This window comes from Vanacampus margaritifer, chromosome 15 (genome assembly GCF_051991255.1).
Source record: "Vanacampus margaritifer isolate UIUO_Vmar chromosome 15, RoL_Vmar_1.0, whole genome shotgun sequence".
Taxonomy (NCBI): Eukaryota; Metazoa; Chordata; class Actinopteri; order Syngnathiformes; family Syngnathidae; genus Vanacampus; species Vanacampus margaritifer.
The window spans coordinates 13,939,409-13,962,964 of NC_135446.1; the positions used below are offsets into that span (position 1 = coordinate 13,939,409).

Below are 23,556 nucleotides of genomic sequence, written 5' to 3' on the forward strand. Positions count from 1 at the left end.
GCCATCCTTACTTATTGATTTCATCCCCGCTTCATTTCTGTTCCTTCTCATTTCCCCTCCTTTCCATCAACACCCCTACGCACCCCAACCACCAAAACCATCCAGTGAGTTCCGTAACATGGGAGTCAGGAGTCACGCTAATGCAAAAGCATGTCATGTGACTCGCTGCTCGCCAAGACGCAGCGTCCACATTTGAGGTATAGCGGGAGAAGTTAGAATGTCGTTTCTTTGGTGTTATTTGTTTGTTTTTACAGCAGACTGTAAAGTTGAGCCACTAGGGGGCAAAAATCACACTTAAGACTTCCTGGAAAGTCGAAACACAACATGAGTGGTGTCCTGGCTGGTCTACAGATGCTGACGAATGCAAAGGCTTAATGTTCCTCACCCATCAAATGTCCATTTAATGTTATTTTTATTTTTTCCTGTGTGTGTTGAGAATTTTAGTATTTTATATGAATTTCTGATTCATTATTTTGTCATTAAATATGTTTGATGTAATAAACATGTTTACATTTATCATTAGTTTTTTACCTTATTTGTATTTGTTATCATTTGCCATTTTATTTATGTATGATTTTTTTTTTTTTTTTACTTGTTTATTTTTTACTTTCTATGTGCTTGGGGGGGGGAGGGGGCTCAATGTGTAATCCTCTTTATTGTCAACTGTTAAAGTGCACGAGTTTTTGATGAATTGTTGACCAAGTGTTATTGTCAAGTGAATCAAGTTGAGTTGACTGCCACCATACAGGCAGTTTGCACTCAAGTCAAAGCCGGGGGGGAAATGGCAGCATGATAGCTTGTATCTCAAGGCACCACTGCTGCTGTAGGCTGAAGTGGTTCTTGTATTCTTCGATTTTTCTGTATGCAGCTCTTGAAAGAAAAAGTTTGACTTTCTTTTCCAGTTCAAAGAAAAGCTTGTTGACGTTAGTTATGAAAGATTGACTGATTTATTTATTTTTTAAGTGGAACTCCTGCAACACTCCTTGCCCCCCCCCCCCCCCATATTAAGATATTTTCTCCCTCTCCTTTCGCCCTAAAAAGTCTTTCAGATGGTAATAGTCGCGCTCACTCCTGATTGGTCGGCTGCAGGCCGGCTGGAGAAAAGGATTTGGGGCGGGAGGGGGGTATCAAGTTGGGCTTGAATCGGGAGAGCGCGCTCGAACAACAAGTGGTTCAGAATAACAAGTTGTGGTGACGAGAGCCAACTATTTTTTCAAGCGTCTGCTAAAAAAAAAAAAACGCGACAAAACAAAGTTGTGCGTCGTTTTTGCCGGACTTGAAGAAAGCAGCTGTGCGGTAGGCGTCGAGGCTAATTAGTTGATTAAGTCGGTTCACCCGGTGCTCCCGCGCAAGCTGCGGGAACACCAGGTGGACTTCGCCGGCCAGGTGAACGGCGACCCCCCCCCAAAAGCGGCAAAAATTAGCTCGGCATCGCGCTCGCACCTTCCCCTTGAGCATGTACAGCATGATGGAGCACGAGCTGAAGCCCGGCGGGCAGCCGGTGCACCACGCGGCGCAGGGCATGTCTCCGGGCAGCATGACCCCGGGCAACGGCGTGGCTCACCCGGGCTCCAAAAGCGGCCTGGCCTCCGGCGGAGGCGACCCCATGGATAAGGTCAAGCGGCCCATGAACGCCTTCATGGTGTGGTCCCGCGGCCAGAGGCGCAAGATGGCCCAGGAGAACCCCAAAATGCACAACTCAGAGATCAGCAAGCGGCTGGGCGCCGAGTGGAAGCTGCTGAGCGACTCCGAGAAGCGGCCGTTCATCGACGAGGCCAAGCGGCTGAGGGCCGTGCATATGAAGGAGTACCCGGACTACAAGTACAAGCCCCGTCGTAAAACCAAGCCCGCGCTCAAGAAGGACGCGCAGGTGCCCAAGTACCCGCTGGCCGCCGGCAACCTGCTGGTGGCGGCGCAGGGCCAGGGCGCCAGCCCCAGGATGGAGAGCTACGGCTGGGGCCCAGCGGGCGGTTACGCCGGCATGCAGGGCGACGCGCTCGGCTACACGCAGCAGCTGCACCGCTACGACCTGTCGGCCCTCCAGTACCCCCCTGCCATGACCGCCGCCCAGACTTACATGAACGGGAGCAACTCGTACAGGTCAGCTTCGTCTCGGGCAACACCGACAAATATGTTACGTCATCAAGATGAAGAATGATTTGAAATATCAATATTAAGAATAAGTTCAAGAAATGTTCTGAAAGTGCAAGAAAAATATCTGCGTACAATTACTTTTATGAAAGGAAGATTTGAAACGGGCATTGTTGTCCTAAAAAAATTTTTTATTTACTGACAATTTTCAAGAAATGTGTTTAAACCTTTAAAATCTTTTCCATAAGATTTTTTTTTTAAAACATCTCAAGTGACATTTTGTACTTTCACAAAAATATTATAAAATCTATCTTAAGTGGCATTGTCTTTTTGGACCCCAGGCCATGTGAAATTAACAGTTATAAATAGCTGCATATTTTAGATTTTTTTTTTTTTTAAACTGAACAAGGAATTTTAAAAATAAAAATATTTTCCTATCCTTGAAAGTTTTTAGAAATTACCTTTAAGTGTGGCAATGCGCATAAGAGGCGGGTGTGTGCACTCCTATTTGTTGTGAGTGTGCTGCACTCATCCGGGCTCGTGTCTGGAATGTTGATCAGGAACACTTGATTCTGCGTGTGTGGTCCATACCCACAATGCCTCACTGCTGCATCAACACCTTGCCCCTCATAAACACCTGCTACTCTCTGCAGTTGAGTAAATGCATAATATTCACGTCATTATATGTCAAAATGTATGTGTACAAAAAAAACTCCCAAAAAAGCCTTACCCCAATAGGGATCTGGCACGCTTGCAACGGTGTAAATAGATATTAAGTAGTCATTAGAGAAAACTCATATGCATTTTATTTAAAAAGAAAAAAAAATGAATGACATACTTGGTACTAGTAGCGCCCCCCCCCCCCAAAAAAAAATAATAGTAGCTTTTGCTGATGTTAAAATGCACATTTGCATGTATTGATAAAATGAAGACCTCACCCCAATAAAATATTTGGCCTGTTGCATGCCAGCTACTCTGTGCAACTGTAAACTAACCAAAGTAGGCCTAACCTATTAAAAAAATGATTATATATAATGTCATAGACGGAAATGAGCATGCTGCTGTTTTTGACACACTGAGCAGGCATACATATTGATCCTTCTTCATGTATCTGCTGCTAACTGTCACAAAAATCCCCCACAGCCCGATGTCGTACAGCAGCAGCCCCCAGCAGCCCAGCCCGGTCCCCATGTCCATGGTGAAAACGGAACCCATGTCCCACTCTCCTCCGACGCCCACCCACCACCGGGGCCCCCTGCAGGGCGACCTGCGGGACATGATCAGCATGTACATCCCGGGGGGCGGCGATGGCGGTGACCCAGCGGCGGGGGCCGCTCCCAGGGGCTACGGCAGCGTCCAGCAGCACTACCTCACCGGCACAGTACCCCTAACACACATCTAGAACTGCACGGGACAATCTGCACTTGCATCGAATGGCTTCATTCCGCATTGTAGGCCTACATGGTTTTTAACCCTTTTTTTTATTTTTTATTTTTTTGCTTCAAGAAAACAAATTAGATGACTTTGGAAATGCTGCATTTCAGTAGATTTACGTCAAGGGTGCGCAAGCTGTTTTCTCGCCCTTCATTCCCATGCTTGTTAAGTTTGTGTAAAGACGATGATGTATCTTGTTAACTTTGCTGTTTAACTTAACCCTCCAAACCAGTGGCAACTAGTCAAACAACCTCGCTGGTCTTTTCTCACAGCGTGCCAAACCTTTCGAGAAAGTGTACATACTGAAAATAATCATCAATTTACTCACAAATGTGCTTTTCTGTTGTCTGAACGTGAAGTGGTGGCAGGTTAATTGTACCTTCTGCCATCTATAGAGAATGAATTCATGACATTTTATGTTGTTTTTTTTTAAACCCTTAATTTCCAAGTGAAATTGGGAATTGCTGCTGTAAACCAACAAGCACGTTTTTTTTGTGTCCCTCAAACCATCGGCTGCCATATGCAGTATGTGCATGTGTGTAAATATTGTACAGTATGTAGCTGCTGCTATGGACCTACATTTGGTTTATTCATCCATCCATTACTAACATATACTTTTTTTTTTTAATGCCATGTGTGAATGTTTACATTTTTAACTGTTCTTTTCTTTATCCTTTGTGTAGAAACCTTTGTGCGGTTTAGATACTGTATGTAGCGCTCTTGTAAATAATGTACACATTTTAGGCTCTTATACTAAGGGTCTTGATGCCTTTTTGATTAAAAAAATGTGGCCTTCATGACTATTAATAAACAGTAAATGACACGGTTTCTTATCATTCATGTATAAACAACTCTTGCAGGCTTTTTTCTTTTCTTTAAATCCTCTGTGAAGAGCGACTATAGTGCGGCTTTCTTCCACATTTTTCCTGGGGCATAATTTTTTTTTGAAAAATGACTTCTTAATGTGGAGTAAAATGTGTATGTATATATATATTTTTTTAAAAGTGTTTTAAAACAACCCTGCTTAGTATTTAAAATACGACCGTCTGTATTACCAGGAATTCTAAAGTTACACAGGATAAGGAAAACGGCCATATATATGACATGGTCTTATTTTCTTTATTTATTTTAATTACATGTGGTATATTTTAAAAGCCCGACAATAAGTTGTTTGAAAGAGTTACAAAACAACAAAAATATAGTTTTTATATTATTTTTTGTGTGCGTGCTGTCTACGCCATTGGCCACAAGGCGACGCCATCTCCCACGGAAGCTGAAGGGCGATTTTTTTCTTCTTCTTTGTTTCAAACATACACACTCATATCAAAGAAAAACATATATACAAAAATTATGGCTTTTGTTATAGCACACTACAATATTTGAAAATGAACTAGTATATAATCTAAAATAAAAGACACAACAGTAAAATAAAATACTTTTTTGGGGAGTGAAAGCTAAAGGACGATGTCGATTTCAATGACTTCCTAGTTACGTCACGTGATGGCAATACCCATACCCGGAAGAAGCGCCGTTTTTGAACTGCTGTCATGGCACAAGAGACGCTGATATACTGACCTTTATTTTTGTGCATGTTTGAATAAATTCGCAGTTTGGACTTCGGTTTGCCTTCAATTGCAGGGTCAGGCCTTGAGATAATTGGGAATCATCATGTGCACAAAATGGCTGCTAGCACTAGCAGCAAGATGGTGAGCGTGTGGGCAGCATTTTCTCAGGTATACTGCAACAAGTCTGGTTCAGGAAAAGTTTGAGGTGTGGCTTTGTTTATTTTCTGTATAGATATATTTTTTTAAGATGGCAGCCTTTTAAAAAAAATTGTAAATGACACTTCTCTGGTGCTGTTCTGGCTCTTTGTAATTTTCTTGTTATGAAGTTTGCAGTCCACTTTGTTTTTTTGTGCCTCACCCCCACCCTACAAAAAAATATTTGGCATTGGAATACCTTATTCTTTATTTTCAATTAGGCAAGGAATAGTAAATGCCATGTTCTGGGCTGCTTTTGTCCATCTGGCAAACTAACTGCAATGTTCAAGAATTTACATTGTTTGTGCAATAAAATAAGTAAAGGCTGCCATCATTTTCGTACATTGTTGTTAAATAATACTGTAGAATGACAATTCAAAAAGTAATGTCTGCTTTTCATTGTTTAATTTTCATTCATGTTTAATTACTTTTGTCAGATTAAAGCCATTCCTGTGAGTATTTGGGTATTGTGGGTATTTATATACTTAACTGAGGGGTAACAGCAATTTTGTCCACGTGTGTAAGTAGTGGCACTTTAAACATGATGTCATGCCGATACATCGAGGATGACGTATCAGTCATTGCCTTGGCTGCATGGGAACATGTCTGTGAATTGGGGGGGGGGGGGGGGGGGGGTTGATTTAAAGCTTTACTTTCTTATCTTTGTCCTCTTTAAAATTCACTTTCTCCCCCAACCAACACGCACGCGCGCGCGCACACACGCACAAATGCGGTGGATGGGCCGCGCGTAATTGGCCGTTTCGGAGGCTCATTGTCCGCCGCCTTTCAGCACGCAGGTGCATATAGTAAAGCCCGAGTCTCCGCTCCTCCCTCGGGCGTCTTTGTTCCCATCTCCCGGCCCCCCCGCTGTGCAGAAAATGAGGGCTGCTTTCTGCTTTGCTTGGTCCTCACAGGCTTAACCCTTTCACCGACCGCCGCCTTTCTCATGGAAATGGGCCAGAACCCTTGCACCGGCTAATCGGTCGGCGAGGGGAGGGGATGGAGGTCGGGAAAGAGTGGGGGGGCTTCCACAATCAAGTAAGATTTACCAGCCAAAAGTGTTCCAAACTTCCCTAATGTTGTTGTTTGTATTTTTGAAACTTTAACACAAATAAAAGTATTCATGTCATCATCATTGGGTGTTGTGTGTAGAATTTTGAGGGGAACGAAATGTATACAGTATATTTCCATTTGGTTAATAGCTGTAGAAAAAGTACATACTTTTTGGATATGCCCCCATCCTCTTGATGCGTTGACAAAAACTGAAGTCTGAAATTTTTCCACCTGACAATAAAACATCACATTTCTGTTTGTGTTTTACTACAACTTGCCATCAAGCCGTGAGAAATTAAATTCCATTTTAGTAATTTACTCGTTTTTGCACTAGTCTGGCATGAAGAAATGTTCCCGTGTAGATTTGAGGCCGGAATAATTAAAAATCATGTCAAATTAATGATAAATGACGGTGTTGTTTTGGCTGGAGTCTATGGGGGGTGCTTGGGGGTTTGGAGGGTGTGTGTTTGGGGGAGTTCGGGGGGTGGGGGTGGGGGGTGACGGTGGGGGGACTCAATGGAGGGATTTTCTGGTCCAGTAGCTCAAATCACCTAGCAACAGGCAGCGAGGCTTCAACAAGTGGTTGCCATGGATGTGCTGAGGCTGACTTAAAAGTTTGGTACAAAGAGCCGTGTGTGCGTGTGTGTGTGTGTGTGTGTTTGTGCGTGCGTGCGTGTGTGCGTGTTGCGTTTTAATTGTACACATTTTAATCGAAATTATATTTTGGAATGTGCTGCTGGTTGGGAGCTACTCATGAAAGTATGTGATTAAATGACGGGCTGCAGGTTCTCCTGTGCAGGAATTTGGAGGAAAGTACTTAAGCGGCAACAGGTTGATGTTCCCAAGTGTTGAGTTTGACGTGTGCAGCTTGCTTGACTACTCTGGTTCACACAAACCTTTTGTCCGTGTGGTGAAGAGCAGTCATTTTCATGGTAAACCAAAGCAGTTATCATGAGAGGTCACCGGGTGGCGCTAGTGTGCAAACTGCAGTTCAACAAGCAGACGAAGAAGGTTGGCTTTGATTGCGTTCGACCTGCAGCTCATTTGGAGACAGGTGTGTAGGTGATTACTACACTATAGATAAACTTCAGGTAAAGTTTTCCATGTTTCATAAACAAGTTCTATTAGCATGGTTCCTTAAATATAAGCACAACTTCTCACCCCATAAATATCTCATTTGGAATAATAGAAATATATTATACAAAAATACGTCTTTATTTTTCTGTAATTGGGTTGAGAAACAGCTGTTTAATAACAATAGAGATTTATATCCTACACTGAATTTTTAGGTTCTTACAAGTTTCCAGCTACCCCTGAAGAATATGCCATACTTTTTTGGTGGCATTCCCACGGGTGTAATAATGTTATTTATATCCTTTGTTTAGGACATAGTCTTCCCTCCGCCCCTTTTATTTCGGTTTGTGATTTGTTTTTAATGCTGGCAAGCTTTTTTTTTTAATGTGAAATAAGTTTCCGTAAGAAAGACCTGTAAGAGGTCAAAATAATTTAGTTGAAGGTGAAATGTACAACCGCACAAATGAAGCTAACCATACAACTATTCTACAAAGTCAAGAATCAAGCTGCACAAAAAGTTGACACGTATGTTGTGTGCGCTGTGAGCATATGAACAGGAGGGGGCAGTGTTGCGCTTTGTGACGCACCTTGGTTGACCTTAGGCTGTGCTATAAAAAGGTTGTATTGAAATGATAGCAGGTGTAGAACTAGAAAGGGTTCGGAGAGCTGATTGTTGGCTTTCTAGCTTGAGATGGTCTGTAGTTGTGGCTTGTCTGGATCCAGAGCAGCGTTTTCTTGTGAGGACGTCAGTTGAAAACCGGAGTGTGCAAGGCTAAACTGTCAGCCGATGTTGCTGTTCGGCAATAAATTAAAGACTAGACTGGTAAAACACAGCATGCTGAACAGGGTAGCGCTACTCCTGAATGTGACATGCACTTTCAAGAGTGCTGAAATAAATAGACTTTTTCAGTGATTCATTTTTGCTGAAGATGAACCTGTGTTGTTTTCGTCTGACATTTTTATTCAATAATGCACCTGACTTTCTAAAATATTCTATGTAATGGTCTGGAAAATGGAGCAGATAATGATGAATTGCTTACAGAAAATTTAGTCAACTGTTTTTTTAATAGTCCACGATGAATTGTTGAGTTACAATTAGACTATTAATCTCTGCAGCCCTCAAACACATATTGTTCTTTTTTGTGTGTGTTTAACTGTTCTTCCATAAACTGTTATTTTGATAGTTGACCAATGCTTAGGAAACATACACATTTCAAAGCAAAAACATTTAAAAAATAATCTTTAACCAAAACATTTTATATGTTATTGGTGCAGAATAAACGAAACCACGTCTCTTCTTGAGCAGGGGCAAGATGGAGACCTATACAGCTTAAATGGCATAGCAGCAACATGTGTACATGATTCTCCTACACAGGTGCAGAGGACAGATGGCTCAGGGTTTGAGAGGAGCTTCTTGCAGGCGTTGGGAGTTCATCACCTTGGGTCAAAAAGACAACAAATGTTCAATGTACTGTATATGTAGCACGTGAAGTCAAAACACAGCATTTTAAAGGTATGGATTTTCTTCATAAATCAGGTTTTGGTTGACAGACTACTACAGTACAGTTATACTGCACACTTGATTACAGCTTTGAGATTGAGGTGCAGATTTGAGCCTACACACTGTCTAATTATAGCCATGGCGACCCCTTTAAACACAGACCGTGAATGGTAAAACACAATTTTCTAGAGTATAAAACTAGATAGCTTTCTTCATTCATAAATATTCGCCATAACTCCACGTAACACAACGTCCGTGACAGTATGCCGCTATCTCCCTGCATGAAATGATACGGTGAATTACTGGAATGCTTATAAAATAAGATTAAAAAATAAATAAATGAAGCAAAATTGCGAAAAGGCACGTTTGTTGGAGGTCAAAATTAGTTTGGGGGGCCAAAAACCCCCAAAAACAATTGTTATCACTATCTGCCATTTTGGTTGTATACTTTCGCCTCGAACGTTTTCAGGTCGGAAGTGGGAAAAAATAACTCTGATAAATCCGACTTCCGACCATACTCGAATGCAGCTTTCAAACATTGACGTCTATGTTAAACGACGCCATGAGAACCCATTCCTGTGTTGACGTCGCCGCCATATTGGATGTGAAAATGGAGGTAATCGTTTCACACAAATATCTACGATGTCGTATAATATGTAGCATAATATCCACGGCGTAATGTTTGATTGATATTTCTATGTTTTGACTTCTGTACCATTGGCTGTTATACTGATTTGTCTTGAAAAAAAGATCGTTTGATTCTTGCCATTTTGTATGTTGTACTACTTTGTTCAACTAAACCGTTATAAAACCAACCTAAAACTATTTGCAAGACTATTAGCAACGATAAATGGTACGGCTTGTTACTGAATTTACTTTTAACCCTGTTGGCTGTAATTGCTTAATTTGTTTTAAATAAATCTGGGTCTTGTAAATTACTGTTTGAGAGAAATTACCATCGCTATGAAAATTAAAAGCTAGTTTAGCACAGGAAAATCAGTGTTGCGTTCAAGAGCGTTCCTTAACCTCGAAATACCGCAGCCGGAATAATAAATTAAATAGAATTGTGATATGCCAATCTTACACTGGTCAATCATATTTTATTATTATTACTATTCGTACTGGTTAAGTTTCAACGCATTGCACTTGCCATTTGTAACATATTAAGACGAATGCTGAAAATTCCTATTATGCAGAAGACGTTATGTAGCGTAATTTGTGACGTCAGACCCCTGATCCTGTCTGACGTCATAAACAGTGCTACATAACGCCTTGTCTTACACATTACTTTATATTCTTCAACCCCCCCCCCCCCCCCCAGGTTGGACAAGACCGACACTTCCAGATTGCCAATGGTACCGGCTGGGACAGGGATGCCTGGATTGGAGGGTGCTGGGATGGAGTTTCAGCACATGCTGGGTGATCTACAGGGGAAGTGTGAAACCTATAAATCAAATTACAACGTTCTCAAGATAGAACATTCCAGGTACTCCTTTCATTTAATGAGTGTTGTTTAAACCAGTGGTTCTCCACAACTTTATGGGTGATCATTTTTCGGCTACTGTTTGCAGACCCTAGTTTAAGAACCCCTGGTTTAACTACTGATGATTATTGATGTTTTTTTTTTTTTTTTAGTTTGCAGGATGAGCTATCACATGTACAAGGGGAAGTGAAGCGTCTCCATGGCCAGCACAACAAGCTCCAGTCACAGTTGGCTACGCAGTCAAGAGAACTTCTGGACAAAAATAAGGAGACAGAGGAGCTTCGGCTGCAGGTAATGAGATATGCAATAAAGACCTAAGGTTTATAAACGCCATACATATAATCAATTTAGCATAGAGGTTGGGCGTTAAGTTGTCTCAACGGGAGAAAAGGCTTATAGGCTGTATTTAGTTTGGTTGTCTCACTGTTGATCTGATATGAATTGACTGAAGTGAAATTATGGAACCCAATAAATGTCCCAAATTGCAGGTGATGACTCCAAAGCGTCTGGAGTTGCTCAGGGCTCAAGTGCAGCAGGAGTTAGAGGCTCCAATCCGAGAACGCTTCATCAAACTGGAAGAGGTCATGTTGCCAGTCTATACACAAGCTGATACACATTTATGGCACAAGAAAAGAAATCAATGTTGCCATTTATGATACATTTTGTCATTTTTATCAGGAGTTTGTCATGAATATTTCCCTCGTCCAGTTGCTAATGTTGCAAAACCACAAAAAAACTGTACATGTATTCAACACCTAACGACAGAACCACACAGTTGTAATTAACTCATTTACTGCCATCATTGACGACTATAAATGTCAAAATTCATTTGAAGTATTTCTATTAGTTTAACATTTTTCCCACTTTTGTTAACAAGAGTATGAAAACCTAGAAACAAAATATATTGTACATTTAGAACAGGTATAAAATTTGTGATTAATCGTGAGTTAACTAGTGAAGTCATGCGATTAATTACAATTTAAAAAATTGGGGCATCAGGCGATTTCAATTTTTAATCGCATGACTTCAATAGTTAACTCACGATTAATAACAAATTTTTATATCTGTTCTAAATGTACAATAAAAAATTCTAGGTTTTCATAATCTTGTTAACAAAAGTAGAAAAAAGATGTTAACCTAATAGAAATAGTTGAAATGATTTTGGGACGTTTATACCCAATGTCAATGGCAGTGAATGAGTTAAAAAGCAAACAAATGACATTGAAACCTACGAGCTCATCTTTTCTCACTGACCTGTGGCGTGTAGGAGGCAGAGAAGTACAGGTCCGAGTTCAACAAGCTGCGCTACGCCTTCACTTTCCTCAATTCCCAGTTTGAGCACCAAAAGGAAGAACATGTTGGGGTACTGGACGGGCAGAAGATGCGCTTTGAAGTGGAGGTCAGTTGCTATTTGCGACTGAATGGATCAGGAAGTGTCACAATTTCAGATGGTCATAAATGTCGTCAACTATAACATCCGGTTTGTTAGATTGCTCATTTGAAGAAAGAGAAGGAAACTATGCTGGCCCAGTTTAAGAATGTGGACCCGTTGCATGAAAGGAAGCAAGTGGAGCTTCTGCTCAAGGAGAAAACGCAGCTCACCATGTTGCTGAAGGGTCTGCAGGCGGAAGTGGACGAGCTGCACGCGATGAAGGACAGCTCGGATCAGCAGGTGGAGAACATTCAGCTCGCTCAGAACAGACAGCTTACGGAATCGCAGGCTGTGGCGAAGTCTCTTGAGGTGAGCCCTCCCACGCAGTCGGAGTTTGATGGCGGTTGGTTTTAACGGAAGCCGCTTGCAGTCGGAGCGCCAGTGCATGTCCCTGCGACTGGAGCGCCTGGAGGCCGAGCTGCGTCTCAGCCAGGAGCGGAACAACCAGCTTACCGGGCAGCTACACAAAACTAAAAGGGACGTGAACTCCCTCACCTGCCAGGTGAGAAACAAAAGAATGACACAGAGCCAACATTTGCTACCATGTTGTTGTCCATTTGACGGATTGTCAGATGGAAAGCCTGAAGCTGTCACACAAGACCGAGGTGGACAACGTCAAACTGGAGTTCACCCGCTCGAAAGGCGAGGTGGAGAGGGAGTGCGATTCGCTGAGGGGGCAGAAGGAAAGTAGGTTTACAAGCACTTCTTTCAGCTGATGGTGGCCAGCCATGCAAAAAAAAGTTTTCATTCTGTCTCATCAGGTCTGCAAACGGAGGTGGTGGTTCTAAAGGAAATGCTGGAGAGACGCAATAAAATTGTGGTTGAGAAAGAGATGGAGATGGTCAGGAAGGTGAAGTCTGTCTGTGACGAGGAAATGTACAAGACAACTGTGTTGCTCCAGGAAAAGTGTGAAAACATTTTGGGGGATTTAAGACTTATTCAAGAAATAAAGAACACATTATATACAATTTCTCTTTTTTTTTGGGTGCTAGGATTGATTTGGAGCAACATCTGATGGAGTTTGAACAACAGAAGGCGATGCAGGATATTAACATGCAAAGCCAAAAAGACGAATGGCAGGAGCAACTTGGGATAGCCAATAAAAGAGAGGAGTCTGTCCGGAAAGAGCTTCAAGTCCTGAAGTCAGTTATACTCTCCATCCTAAACTCATTTTTAAAATTTCAAGCCATGAAAAAAAAAAAAACTTTCATTGAGTGTCAAACATTCTATCTGTCAGAACCAAATTAAAGCAGCAAAGTGATCAGCTTGAGGAGCTGGAGAGACACAAAATGGAAGTGATCGACTTAAAGGAGGTGGGCAGACAAACCCTCATTAGTATTGTCACTGCGGAAAATACATTTTTTGTGTGTGTGTGTTAACAGAAAAACCAGGAACTATCACGATCTGAAGTCGAACTGATGGAAGCAAACAATCGTCTGAGGGAAAAACTGGCCATCATTCGAAGCGGGGTGGAGAGGTACAACTGGAAGCTTTTCCTCAAATCAATGAGCATAAAAATCCCTTATTGTTGAAATATTCTCTCCACTTGTCACTCCTCCAGGCTGGTGGAAGACGGTAAAGAACGAGAAGCCAAGCTGGAAGAGAAATACTCCCAGCTCAAAGACAAACTGCAGAAGGTAACATCTGTGGAGACGAAGGTAATGACAAGCTAATGACAACATTTGCTCCCAGCATAGACTTAATGGTCCATTTTGTTGTGTAGCGGCGAGACAATGAGGAGAAAAAAGAGCAGAGTTTTCATCGGACAATCCAAATGCTGAGGAAACAAATAGATGAGCTGAAACAGGACGGTGCTACAGCCAAAAAGTGAGTCTCCTGCGAGGCCTTTATTTTGACAAAAATACATTTTTATCATGGTAGTAAAGGCCATTTTTCTCCATCTAAATTATATGGAAAAACATGCACTCGAAAAAACAATTAGAAATCACTACAAAATTATATTAGTCGGGTTTCCATCCAATTGTTTTGAATTTTTTAAGCCAATTTATTACTCTACTAGGCGACTTATGCCTGTTTCCACCTGTTCTTCTTTTGTGAATATTGAGAGTGGACTCCGCCGCTGTAGGTGGCGGTATACACCATAGATATGAGCTCCACCCGTAATTTAAAAGAAGAAGACCAGGAAGCAACTGAAACATGAAATGACGGCGTATGAGTTTACTTTTTTTACTAAACCGAAGCGTGTTTTTGCTGTTTGTTAATATTTGCTTCTTTAATTCCAAAAAGATTTCTGTTTCGTCGTCCCCCAAAACATACCTTATTTTATCGTCCGAGATTGTTTTTTTATTTTCTTCAAGGTTCTTTATTCATAAAAATCCAAATACAATTAGAACATAAAACACACCAGGGGAGGTTAAAGCATATAAGCTAAACAAAATAAAATCAATAATTTAACAAAAAGAGAAAAATACAAGATCATCCAAATAAATAATAAAGTTTACAAAAATTTTACATTTTTACCGCTTTCAGACACATACAACCAGACAATGCTGACATTTTTTTTCTCATGTTTATACAAAATTCAATAAAAGATGGTTTCTTATGTTTAAATTTAGATATGTGAATATAAAATTTCGCTAAAATAATAAGATTTATCAAATAAAATTGTGTATGGATATTTTTATCAAATACATACACCAAATAATACATGTTTCCATAATAAGGAGAAGTCTGGATAAATGTGGACTATGATAAATTGTGACAATGTACCCCAAAATTGCTTTGTGTATGGACAATGCCAGAACAAATGGACTAATGTTTCTCTCAAATCGTCACAGACACTGCACTTAACATCAAGGTCTTTTTTAAATTATAGCAGGTACACGTTCGTTGGGTAAAATCTATGCGCCATTTTAAATAAAATTTCAATGAGTGTGATTTCTTTTTTTTATTGTTCAAATTTTGTACTTTTTGAAGGTACATTTCAGTTGCATTTATTGTTCACTGTATGTAATACATTTTAATCAGATATTTTTTTAAGTATAGTTTTTTTCTTTCAAACTATGCACACTGTTACTGTGGCTTACAAAATAAAGATACGTTTTAGGAATCATTTACCTCATTTTTGATGAATACTCTGGCTCACTATGTTTCTGTTTTGTATGGTGATACTTGGAGAGTATTTTTTGAGGTGGCACTTGTGTAAAAAGTTTTAGAACCACTGATCATTTAAAGCAAAAAGTTAAATTTTCCCATTGTGGGGGGAAGGGCTTATTTTTTCTTTAGCTATAACTATGAATATTTAAAATAACAAGCACACTCTTGTTTGCACATCTATTCAGTAATCTGATGTTAATGCAACTGTAATTCCACTTCCCCAGAAAGTTGATGGACTATCAGCAGCGGCATAACGAATTCCGACGCCTGCTGATGTGCAATAATGGTTCTTTCAGCGTCAGCACAGCCCAAATTGCCTCCGCATGCAGCCCCGCTCTCTTCCTTGGGTCTGAGATGATGCTTTCCAAAGTCCAAGTATGCCTCACCGGCCATGTTTTACAACGTATGTACTCATTTTAGTGTACTGTACATGTGTTAACTTTCAGATTATGCTTGATCATTGTGTATTTAGGAAGAGGATGAGGAGCAGAGAGAACTAACCCTACTACGTCAGAGGGTGGATGACCTGGAGAAAGTCCAGCAGCGGCAGATGGAAGAGCTGGGATGTATTGAGCAGAAGTAGCAAGACAAGGGCTCTCTATGACGATGTTCATCTTTTCCACCTATCCAAGTTAGTAAATCATACTTTTCAACGAATTAATGATTGTGAATTTAAAAGTGTCAAACGTTTTAAAAAAACACTCACCGTTGGAGAAAATCTTCCCATTGCAGTTTTCGTACAATCCACAAGATGGCGCTATATAATTTTGTTTAGGCGCCGATCAACACCCTCACAAAGAATACATCTCCCATGATGCTCTCGTTTGTAGTTTCTCAAACGCGCTAGCTACTTAGCTAAAAGGCTAGTGAACTGACTATGAGACAACTTTGGGGGAAAAAAGGAATTATAAGCGTTCATGTGCCCGTTTCAACACAGAATTAGAACTGTAAGTAATAGTTTTGTTTTGAGTGGACGCTAAAATGCTCGCGCCTTATCAATATGCACACACCAAGTTATCGATCTATTAACCTTAGTTCGGGTGTTGCCAGAAAACGATTTGTTTTGTTCTGTATTGTCTTTAAAACATTAACCGGCCACTTTTAGATTAAATGTCAACCCAATCTTGTAGTTGTGGAAGGGGTCTGGTTGGACACTGCTTGAGTGGCGGGTGACAACGCGCGATATTTGAATACCGAACTTAAGATGTTGTTTTTGTTATAATAATCCCAGTGCAACGTCAACATAAACTGAATCACTGCAGCAATATTAATTGCACAGTCCTAAGTATTGCTGTGCCTTTCTTTTTCTGGCTTGTTCACATTAGGATCACTAAGGGCACTTATTTGGGCTGTGTTAACATATATTACGTTGCAGAGCTGGTAACAATAGCTTTATTGGAAATGGAAGAGGATGTTTGCCATTGAATGATTTTGTCGTCGTAATCAGTTGCACCAGACTCATCTCGTCTCCACAACAGATGCTGCAGTCAAGCAAGGGAGCTAACTAATCACTTGAGGTTGATTAACAGCCTCGTCCTGACAGCTAAGAGGCTGTGATTGTATCAAATAATGGCCCGACTCTTCGCATAGCTGCCATGGAGACTGACAACAGACGGACACTCTTCAACCGCTACACCAACTTGACTCAGGGGTCCTCTTTTTGCGAGGACTGTGTTGTTATTATTGAGCCAGCAGCTTGTGGAATCAGGCACTGGCCTGCCTAAGAATCCTTTGTGCTTACCTGACTTTTGTTACAGAGATGGCATGACCTCCTCGGCCCTCCAGCAGTCTTTTTTGCTTGGGCCGAGCCTGGGGGCCGGCGCGGGGACGTCTGCAACCATGCCGGGCTTGTCCGCTGGGGCCGAGATGGAGCTTCAGAAGATGCTCATCGACGAAAGGACTAAGTGTGAACTTCATCGAGGAAACTACGAGACTCTTAAGGCCGAACACGCCAGGTACGTGTTAATCTCGCAAAAGAGTATGTTCAATCAGCGTCCAACATTTTTATTTAAAAAAAAATGTTTTCCCAGCTTGCAGGATGATTTCATCCAGGTACAAGAGGAAGTAAGGCATCTGCAGGCTCAACTCGAGAGGCTGCAGGTACAGTTAGCTGAGCGCACAAGAGAAATTATGGAAAAAAACAGGGAAATGGAAGATCTCAGACTGCAGGTACAGCGGCAAAGCTCGTAAAAAGAGGAAAAACTGCTTTGCTGGACTTTCCCAATGGACTGATATGCTTGTTGTGTCAAATATGCCAGGTGATGACTCCTCAGCGTCTGGAGTTGCTCAGAGCTCAGGTGCAACAGGAGATGGAAGGTCCAGTTAGAGAGCGCTTTGCCAGACTGGAGGAGGTCTTTTAATCTAATTCTGATGCATTATTATTGTCATTGGTATCAACGCCGACGTTTCTTTTTACTGATTTGTGGTTGTGTGTAGGAGGCAGAGAAGTACAGGTCAGAGTTCAACAAGCTACGCTATGCCTACACGGTGCTCAATGCCCAGTTTGAGCACCAAAAGGAGGAACACGCTCGAGTCGTGGAGGATCAGAAGCTACGCTTTGAGGCCGAGGTGAGTGACTTATGTTTATGTCGGGGCTCCAGACGAGTCGTCACGCTCAAGTCTGCGCCTTTTTCCCGGCCAGATCGCTCATCTGGACAAAGACAAGGAGAACCTGATTGCCCAGTACCAGAATGCAGACTCGCAGCATGACAGGAAACAAGTGGAGGTTCTGCTGAGGGAGAAAACTCAGCTCACCTTGCGCTTGAAGCGTCTGCAGGCAGAGGTGGCCGAGTTGCAGGCCCAGAAGAACCACTCGGAGCAGCAGGCGGAGAACGCTCAGCGGGGTCAGAACCGGCAGCTGGCGGAATCTCAGGCTGCTCTGAAATCTCTGGAGGTCAGACATCCACCATTACATCTTCATCACAATACGCTGGAGTCATATAGGTGACGGGGTTTTTGACGCAGAAATTAGAAAGTACAGTTTTGCATCAGGTTTTTTTAAATGTAGCAAGTAAAAGTCAAATTGGACCTATTTGTACTGTGTTACTTTACATCACCGCAGGGTATTTAGATTTAGACCAATTTTTTTTTTTTTTCAGGACCGATACTGATTATTAGTAGTCAAGGACGCTGATAACCGATATTTGGAGCCGATATTCATTTTCACTAAAAGGAAAGGAAATATCAGCATCAAAATAAAATATAAAAAACTCCAGCACTTAATTAAAAATATATATTTAAACATGTTTATTGAACAACTTTTAGGCATCGTAAAATATTGGAGTTTAAAAAATAAAATAGTCTATCGACATTTTTGTTTTAAAAATCTGACCTATCCGCAAAATTAAATAATTAGTTCCCTGAATTTTTTTTTCCCTTGAACATGTTTTAAAATGGATCTGTTGTCGGCCGTTTGATTCTTCAAAATTACCGTTGCCAATATTTGTCAAAAAGCTGAATATCGGGCCAGCCAATAATCGGTGTATCCCTAATGGCAATACGTAACAGAGTTGTTCCCCATCTAAAATGTTGTTACAGGCGGAACGTCAGTCTTTGCGCTTGCGGCTGGAGCGGATGGAAAGTGAACTCGGGCTGAGCAACGAGCAGAATAGTCAGCTCACTGGCCAACTGCACAAAGCTGAGAAGCAACTCAACTCCATTAGCGGACAGGTAAAAAATAAATAAATCTTTGTTGGATACAAACTTTAAGTTATATTAGAATCAACAATTCTTAGGACATTTTTTGAAAGCACAAGGTTATAGTTGTGTTTTGTGGTGTCTCTGTTGACAGATTGAAAGCCTGACGCATTCCCACAAGATGGAGGTGGCAAGCGTCAAGCTGGAGTTTACCCGTTCCAAAGGCGAGCTGGAGAGGGAGAGAGACATCCTGAGAGGGCAATTGGAAGGTAACGGGTTTTTTCCTGATCGAGTCACGTGGTCGCCTAAGCCTGAGCAACAACCCCCGTTACTCCCCATTGCCTTTTTATTCATATTCAAGGCCTGCAGACGGATGTGGAGGTGCTCAAGCACGCTGTGGAGCGCCACAAAGAAGTTGTTGTGGAAAAAGAGAGGGAGGTGGCCAGGAAGGTGCAAACAGCTCGTGATGAAGAGATCTGCAAATCCGCTCTCTTACACCAGGAAAAGTAAGATGAGGAAATAATAGTGAGGCAAGGGAGGACCCAGGAAGTCAACGTTTGCTTGGTGACATTAGGATGGAGTTGGAGCACCGCCTTGCTGAGTTTGAACAGCAGATGGCGCTGCAGGACACAAAAGTGCAAGCCCAGAAAGAAGAGTGGGAAGAGCAGATCCGCACAGCCCAAAGAGGAGAAGAGTCTGTACGCAAAGAACTGCAGAGCCTGAGGTCAGTCTTGTTATGAGAAGGCCAAAATTATTGATTGACGCCATTTACCCAGTTTTATCAATCACTATGCCTTGGACAAATGAAATGACATTATAGTGAGAGAGAGAGAGATCCTAATGAACTAAAACACAATGAAACCACCAGCTTTCTTGCAATTTTCTTGGGTCAATTATTAGGTTTTTAGATTTTCTGATAACGCTCATTGTTTGTTTTTCAGAGGTAGATTAAAGCAGCAAAGTGCCCAGCTGGAAGAGCTGGAAAGACAGACAACAGCCGTGTCAAATTTGAAGCAGGTATGACACATCGTTACGGCAAAATTGGCCATTTTGGCTTAAATTTAGGGCGGAACCATTCAAATCGACATCACAATGCAATTTTCAAATGGCGGAGGCTGCAATTTTTTTTTTCTCAAATCGCAATTTCAGTATTGAGGAAAAAACTTAATTTAATCTTTCAAACCTACATAAAGTTGCATCCCTCCCGCTCTCTCCTTGAATTAGAGATGGGACAATGAAGCCTTGTGAAGCTTTTGAGGCTTTCGGCTGATTGATTTGGAAAAAGAGTCGAAGTTTCAAAGCCCCATAAGATAGATCGTACCGGTGACATCTGGTGGTCAGCTGGAGTCATAGCAGCTATAATCTTCAAAGTGATTCTCCTGATTGATTTATATTCCAACATAACACCAGTACATTCAGTCTTACATTTGTGTCTGTCTAATGATCATCAGGTACACATGGAAGTGTTGCAATATTTTGACACTGTACCAGTACTATGGTTCAATGTGATGTCCTGTTACTAATTCGATTTTCATAAACACACAGCTGACACCGCGCCAAAAGGTTTGAATCAGTTACGTAATTTCCGGTATCTCATTAGCGCGCATAAAGCCGCGTACGTCATCAGCACGTGGTCACGGAGGTTTCATCGGGGCTTTTGATACATTGTTTCGAGCTGTCTGTCTCACTCGGCTGACACATGCTCCGGAGTCTCAAGTGTCAAACGTCCCATCTCTACCTTGAATAGAAAAACGAGGAGCTGTGTGCAGAGCTGGGTATGTTGTCACGGTCTGAAGCCGATTTGATGGAAGCAAACCTGCGACTGAAAGCCAAAGTGGACGGCATGAGGGAGGAGCTGAGGACCGCCCGAACCCAAGCTGAGAGGAGTCAACATGAGGCAGAACGGTACATAAATCACTACTGTTACGTGCCAGAGGATGGTAAGATGTTAAAAAGCCAGGTAGAAAAAAAAAACGTGGAGCAGGTGGAATGCCTCAAAAATAAAAGGCTTGAAACATTCATCAGGAGATGTGTGAGGGGTAATAGCTATGGTGGGGGTAACTGCTAGGTGACGGTGTTAACTAATCCAACCCCTTTTCCTTTTGGGACGGCCATCTTACGTTTAACCACGTCGCAGTGTGCTATTTTGCGACCCGTCTTGTGGCAGTAAAACCATTGCCTGACCTTTACAGGTCTGGAGCCAGTTGAGGTTTGGAGTTGAGTTGTTTTCTCATTTTGGCCAGCCTTTAATGGAGCCGGTTCACGCTTAAAAGCGTTTTTACGAGTGAGGGAAAATTCATCCGCCAAAACAGCGGCCCGCTGGAGCGCAGAAACTTTCTGTTCATTCATGTACACGAGAATGCGCTCGGGTAGACAGTTTTTAAATTGTTTTAGCAGGACCAGCTCGCGCAAGGCGTTAAAATCCGCAACCTTGCTAGCAGAACACCACCTGTCAAATAGCACTGACTTCTCTCGAGCAAAATCCACAAAACTTTTAAGCAATTGTTTTTTTTTTTTTCAAATCCCGAAAACGTTGCCTGTAGGCGTCGGGCACCAAGTCGTAAGATCTCAGAATTGCACCTTTCAATAAGTTATTGTCAGAAATTGACACAAAGAAGCGCAGGCTTCTCGAGCTTTTCCAGTTAGCTTGCACTGCAACAAAATTGCCCAAACATCTTTCGGCCAATGCAGCACGAACTAAGAAAGCGCACACTCGCGCGCAGCACCTATTCGATGTGTGAGAAAGTTCCGACGCACAAAGCAATCCCAGATAGCTACCTAATGAATGAAATGCCGTCAATGCAATCCAGCCCACCATAAAACCCCACCAGTTTGCAGTTAATAAGTTAGCCGCCGCGTACCTTTACATTCTAAGTGTTAAAGCTTGCGTGTCTCCCTCTTCTTTCCATGCGTCGTTCCTCCGGCAGGCGGGTGGAGGAGAGTCAGATCGAGTGGCTGGAGGAGAAACACAAGCTGCAAGAGCGAGAGGCAAAGATGGATGAGAAGTACTTCCAGCTCAAAGACAAAATGAAGAGGGCAGCGGTTGCCCAAAAGAAGGTTCGACTTTATCCTTGAATTGTCTTTAGTGTGGAAATAACCACAATGTTGTAGCGTGACGTGTGGACAAAAGCCTACTAGAACATCTGGACTTTATTTGGGGTTATCTAGAAGCACTTTAAAAGCTGGCAGGTTTGTGCTGACTGCCATTTAACTCGCAGCCATTTTCTTTTTTTCTTGTCAAAGAAAAAATATAAAACTTGCAGCCATTTTCACTGAAGGAATCCCCTTCACTCCCAGCTGTTTGATTTTGCAAGGCTCAATGAAGATTCTGTTCTATTGCTATAAAAACATGAAACCTACCAAAAGAAAGATTAGTCTCTTATTTCATCAGGGGAAAAAAAGGTATATTTCTATCCTTTTCCGGTTTGCAGCAATTAGTAATAAGCAATATAGCTAAGTTTCATCAATATTCACAAATCTGCTTAGAATTGTGAGTAAATTAGCTTTTTTTTTCCAACATGGCCCTGGTTGATCTCTTTTGCTCTGCTGCCACCTGCTGGCCGTTTTTGTAATAACTACCATTTCTTCAATCGCTCTTTGCAGTTGAGAGGCTGCGTCAAAGCGTTCTGTATGTTTTAGCATAAAAAAACATTTAAATACGTCTTTGGGACACTTAAAAAATTTAAAATAGTACGTATAAGTATAGAAATTGTATATCTTCTTTCATTTTTTTGTGTAGAGACGAAACCAGACGGAGAACAAAGAGAAAAGCCTGCAGAATAAGATCCAACTGTTGAAGGCTCAAATTGAGGAACTCAAATTGGAAGCTGCAGCAGCCAGCAAGTGAGCCTCACATTGACACACACAAAAAAAAAAGGTGTAATATTGGCATTCTTCGGGGTGATACAAGTGCCGTCATTTCCAGACGTTCCCTTCACTCCGAGGAACACACGCACCTCCGCAGAAGGATGCGAGAGCTCCAGCGGCGACACAACGAGTTCCGGCGCCTGCTGCTGGGCGACCAGAGCGGCTTCAGTTCTGGCCCCGCCATCCTCACCTCCACACAGAGCCCATTCGTCATCAGGGATGCGGCATCTAACGTACCGGTAAGCAGACATGTTGACGTGTAACCGCGTAGCGGGATGCAATAAGAGCTCCGCCGGTGTGTGTGTGTGTTAAGGAAGAGGAGGAGAGCAGGGAGATGGTCCTGCTGCATGAGAGGCTGGATGAGCTGGAAAGAGCGCAGCAGCAGCAACTCGAAGAACTCGACGGGCGTGGATGAACGTCAACAGAAGAATTATGGACTGTATTTTCATTTTTAGCTTTTAAATTAAAGTCACTCAGGTCCATTTTTATGTACTCGTACCAATGATAGTGATTTGGCCAATTTTGATTCGATAGTATCAAAGCATTTTGAAGTTCACAAAATAACATGGCCAAAAGTTTGGGAGTGGGCCAATTCAGTCCCGCAGGTTTTGGATGTTTTCCCTTCGACATATCGGATTGATATGATCAGCTCATCAGCAAGCTCTGCATAAGCCTGATAACGATCCTGTTTATTGGAATCAGGTGTGTTGGAGGAGGGGAACCTCTAAAACCTGCAGGACTCCAAGGACCAGAATTGCCTGTTTACGACCATGTACAGTAATTACGTTTTTTTAATTTATTTTTTTAAATAGCTTAATAGTAAGGCTTTTTTTTAAATTTTCAACAAAGGACTGTGTTAGGCAAGCCATTTTTTATGTGTAAAAAGCTGCTTTTTTTTTTTCACAGCCAGACGCTAAGGTGCTAAAAAAAAAAAAAGACCAAATATCGACATGAAATACAAGCTGGAATTTTTAACTTTTGTCTCACATTCTTCTTCTGATCTGAAACTAAATGTCTTCACTGTACAACACAAACAAAGGAATCGACCGTGCCGTTGTCATCACAAACAAAATCATTTGTATGTATATCTTGATGTAAAAACACAACA

General features: G+C 41.8%; 3 protein-coding genes across 4 annotated transcripts; all 3 read left to right on the forward strand.

Moving 5' to 3' along the window:
- Nucleotides 1-1,119: 1,119 nt before the first annotated feature.
- LOC144035555 (transcription factor Sox-19a-like) lies at nucleotides 1,120-4,348 on the forward strand. The gene is made up of 2 exons (XM_077545322.1): nucleotides 1,120-2,100; nucleotides 3,235-4,348. The coding sequence occupies exons 1-2, from the start codon at nucleotides 1,457-1,459 to the stop codon at nucleotides 3,491-3,493; spliced, it is 903 nt and encodes a 300-aa protein (XP_077401448.1). The 5' UTR covers nucleotides 1,120-1,456; the 3' UTR covers nucleotides 3,494-4,348.
- A 5,938-nt stretch (nucleotides 4,349-10,286) lies between these two features.
- On the forward strand, nucleotides 10,287-15,445 carry LOC144034840 (centrosomal protein of 83 kDa-like). Its single transcript, XM_077543923.1, has 15 exons — nucleotides 10,287-10,399; nucleotides 10,549-10,687; nucleotides 10,885-10,977; nucleotides 11,664-11,795; nucleotides 11,886-12,137; nucleotides 12,199-12,330; nucleotides 12,401-12,515; nucleotides 12,590-12,734; nucleotides 12,821-12,970; nucleotides 13,066-13,141; nucleotides 13,211-13,305; nucleotides 13,390-13,486; nucleotides 13,552-13,655; nucleotides 15,170-15,292; nucleotides 15,418-15,445. Exons 1-15 carry the CDS (start codon nucleotides 10,287-10,289, stop codon nucleotides 15,443-15,445), a joined length of 1,794 nt encoding a protein of 597 aa, XP_077400049.1.
- cep83 (centrosomal protein 83) lies at nucleotides 15,172-23,423 on the forward strand. Of its 2 annotated transcripts, XM_077544908.1 has the most exons (17): nucleotides 15,172-15,320; nucleotides 15,418-15,576; nucleotides 16,703-16,900; nucleotides 16,976-17,114; nucleotides 17,204-17,296; nucleotides 17,382-17,513; nucleotides 17,587-17,838; nucleotides 18,483-18,614; nucleotides 18,736-18,850; nucleotides 18,943-19,087; nucleotides 19,156-19,305; nucleotides 19,523-19,598; nucleotides 20,329-20,486; nucleotides 21,509-21,638; nucleotides 22,321-22,424; nucleotides 22,507-22,687; nucleotides 22,762-23,423. In XM_077544908.1, exons 2-17 carry the CDS (start codon nucleotides 15,467-15,469, stop codon nucleotides 22,861-22,863), a joined length of 2,217 nt encoding a protein of 738 aa, XP_077401034.1. In that variant the 5' UTR covers nucleotides 15,172-15,320; nucleotides 15,418-15,466; the 3' UTR covers nucleotides 22,864-23,423. The 2 variants fall into 2 exon arrangements, with proteins under 2 accessions (XP_077401034.1, XP_077401035.1); XM_077544909.1 differs by lacking the exons at nucleotides 15,172-15,320; nucleotides 15,418-15,576 and adding an exon at nucleotides 15,674-15,892.
- Nucleotides 23,424-23,556: the final 133 nt, after the last annotated feature.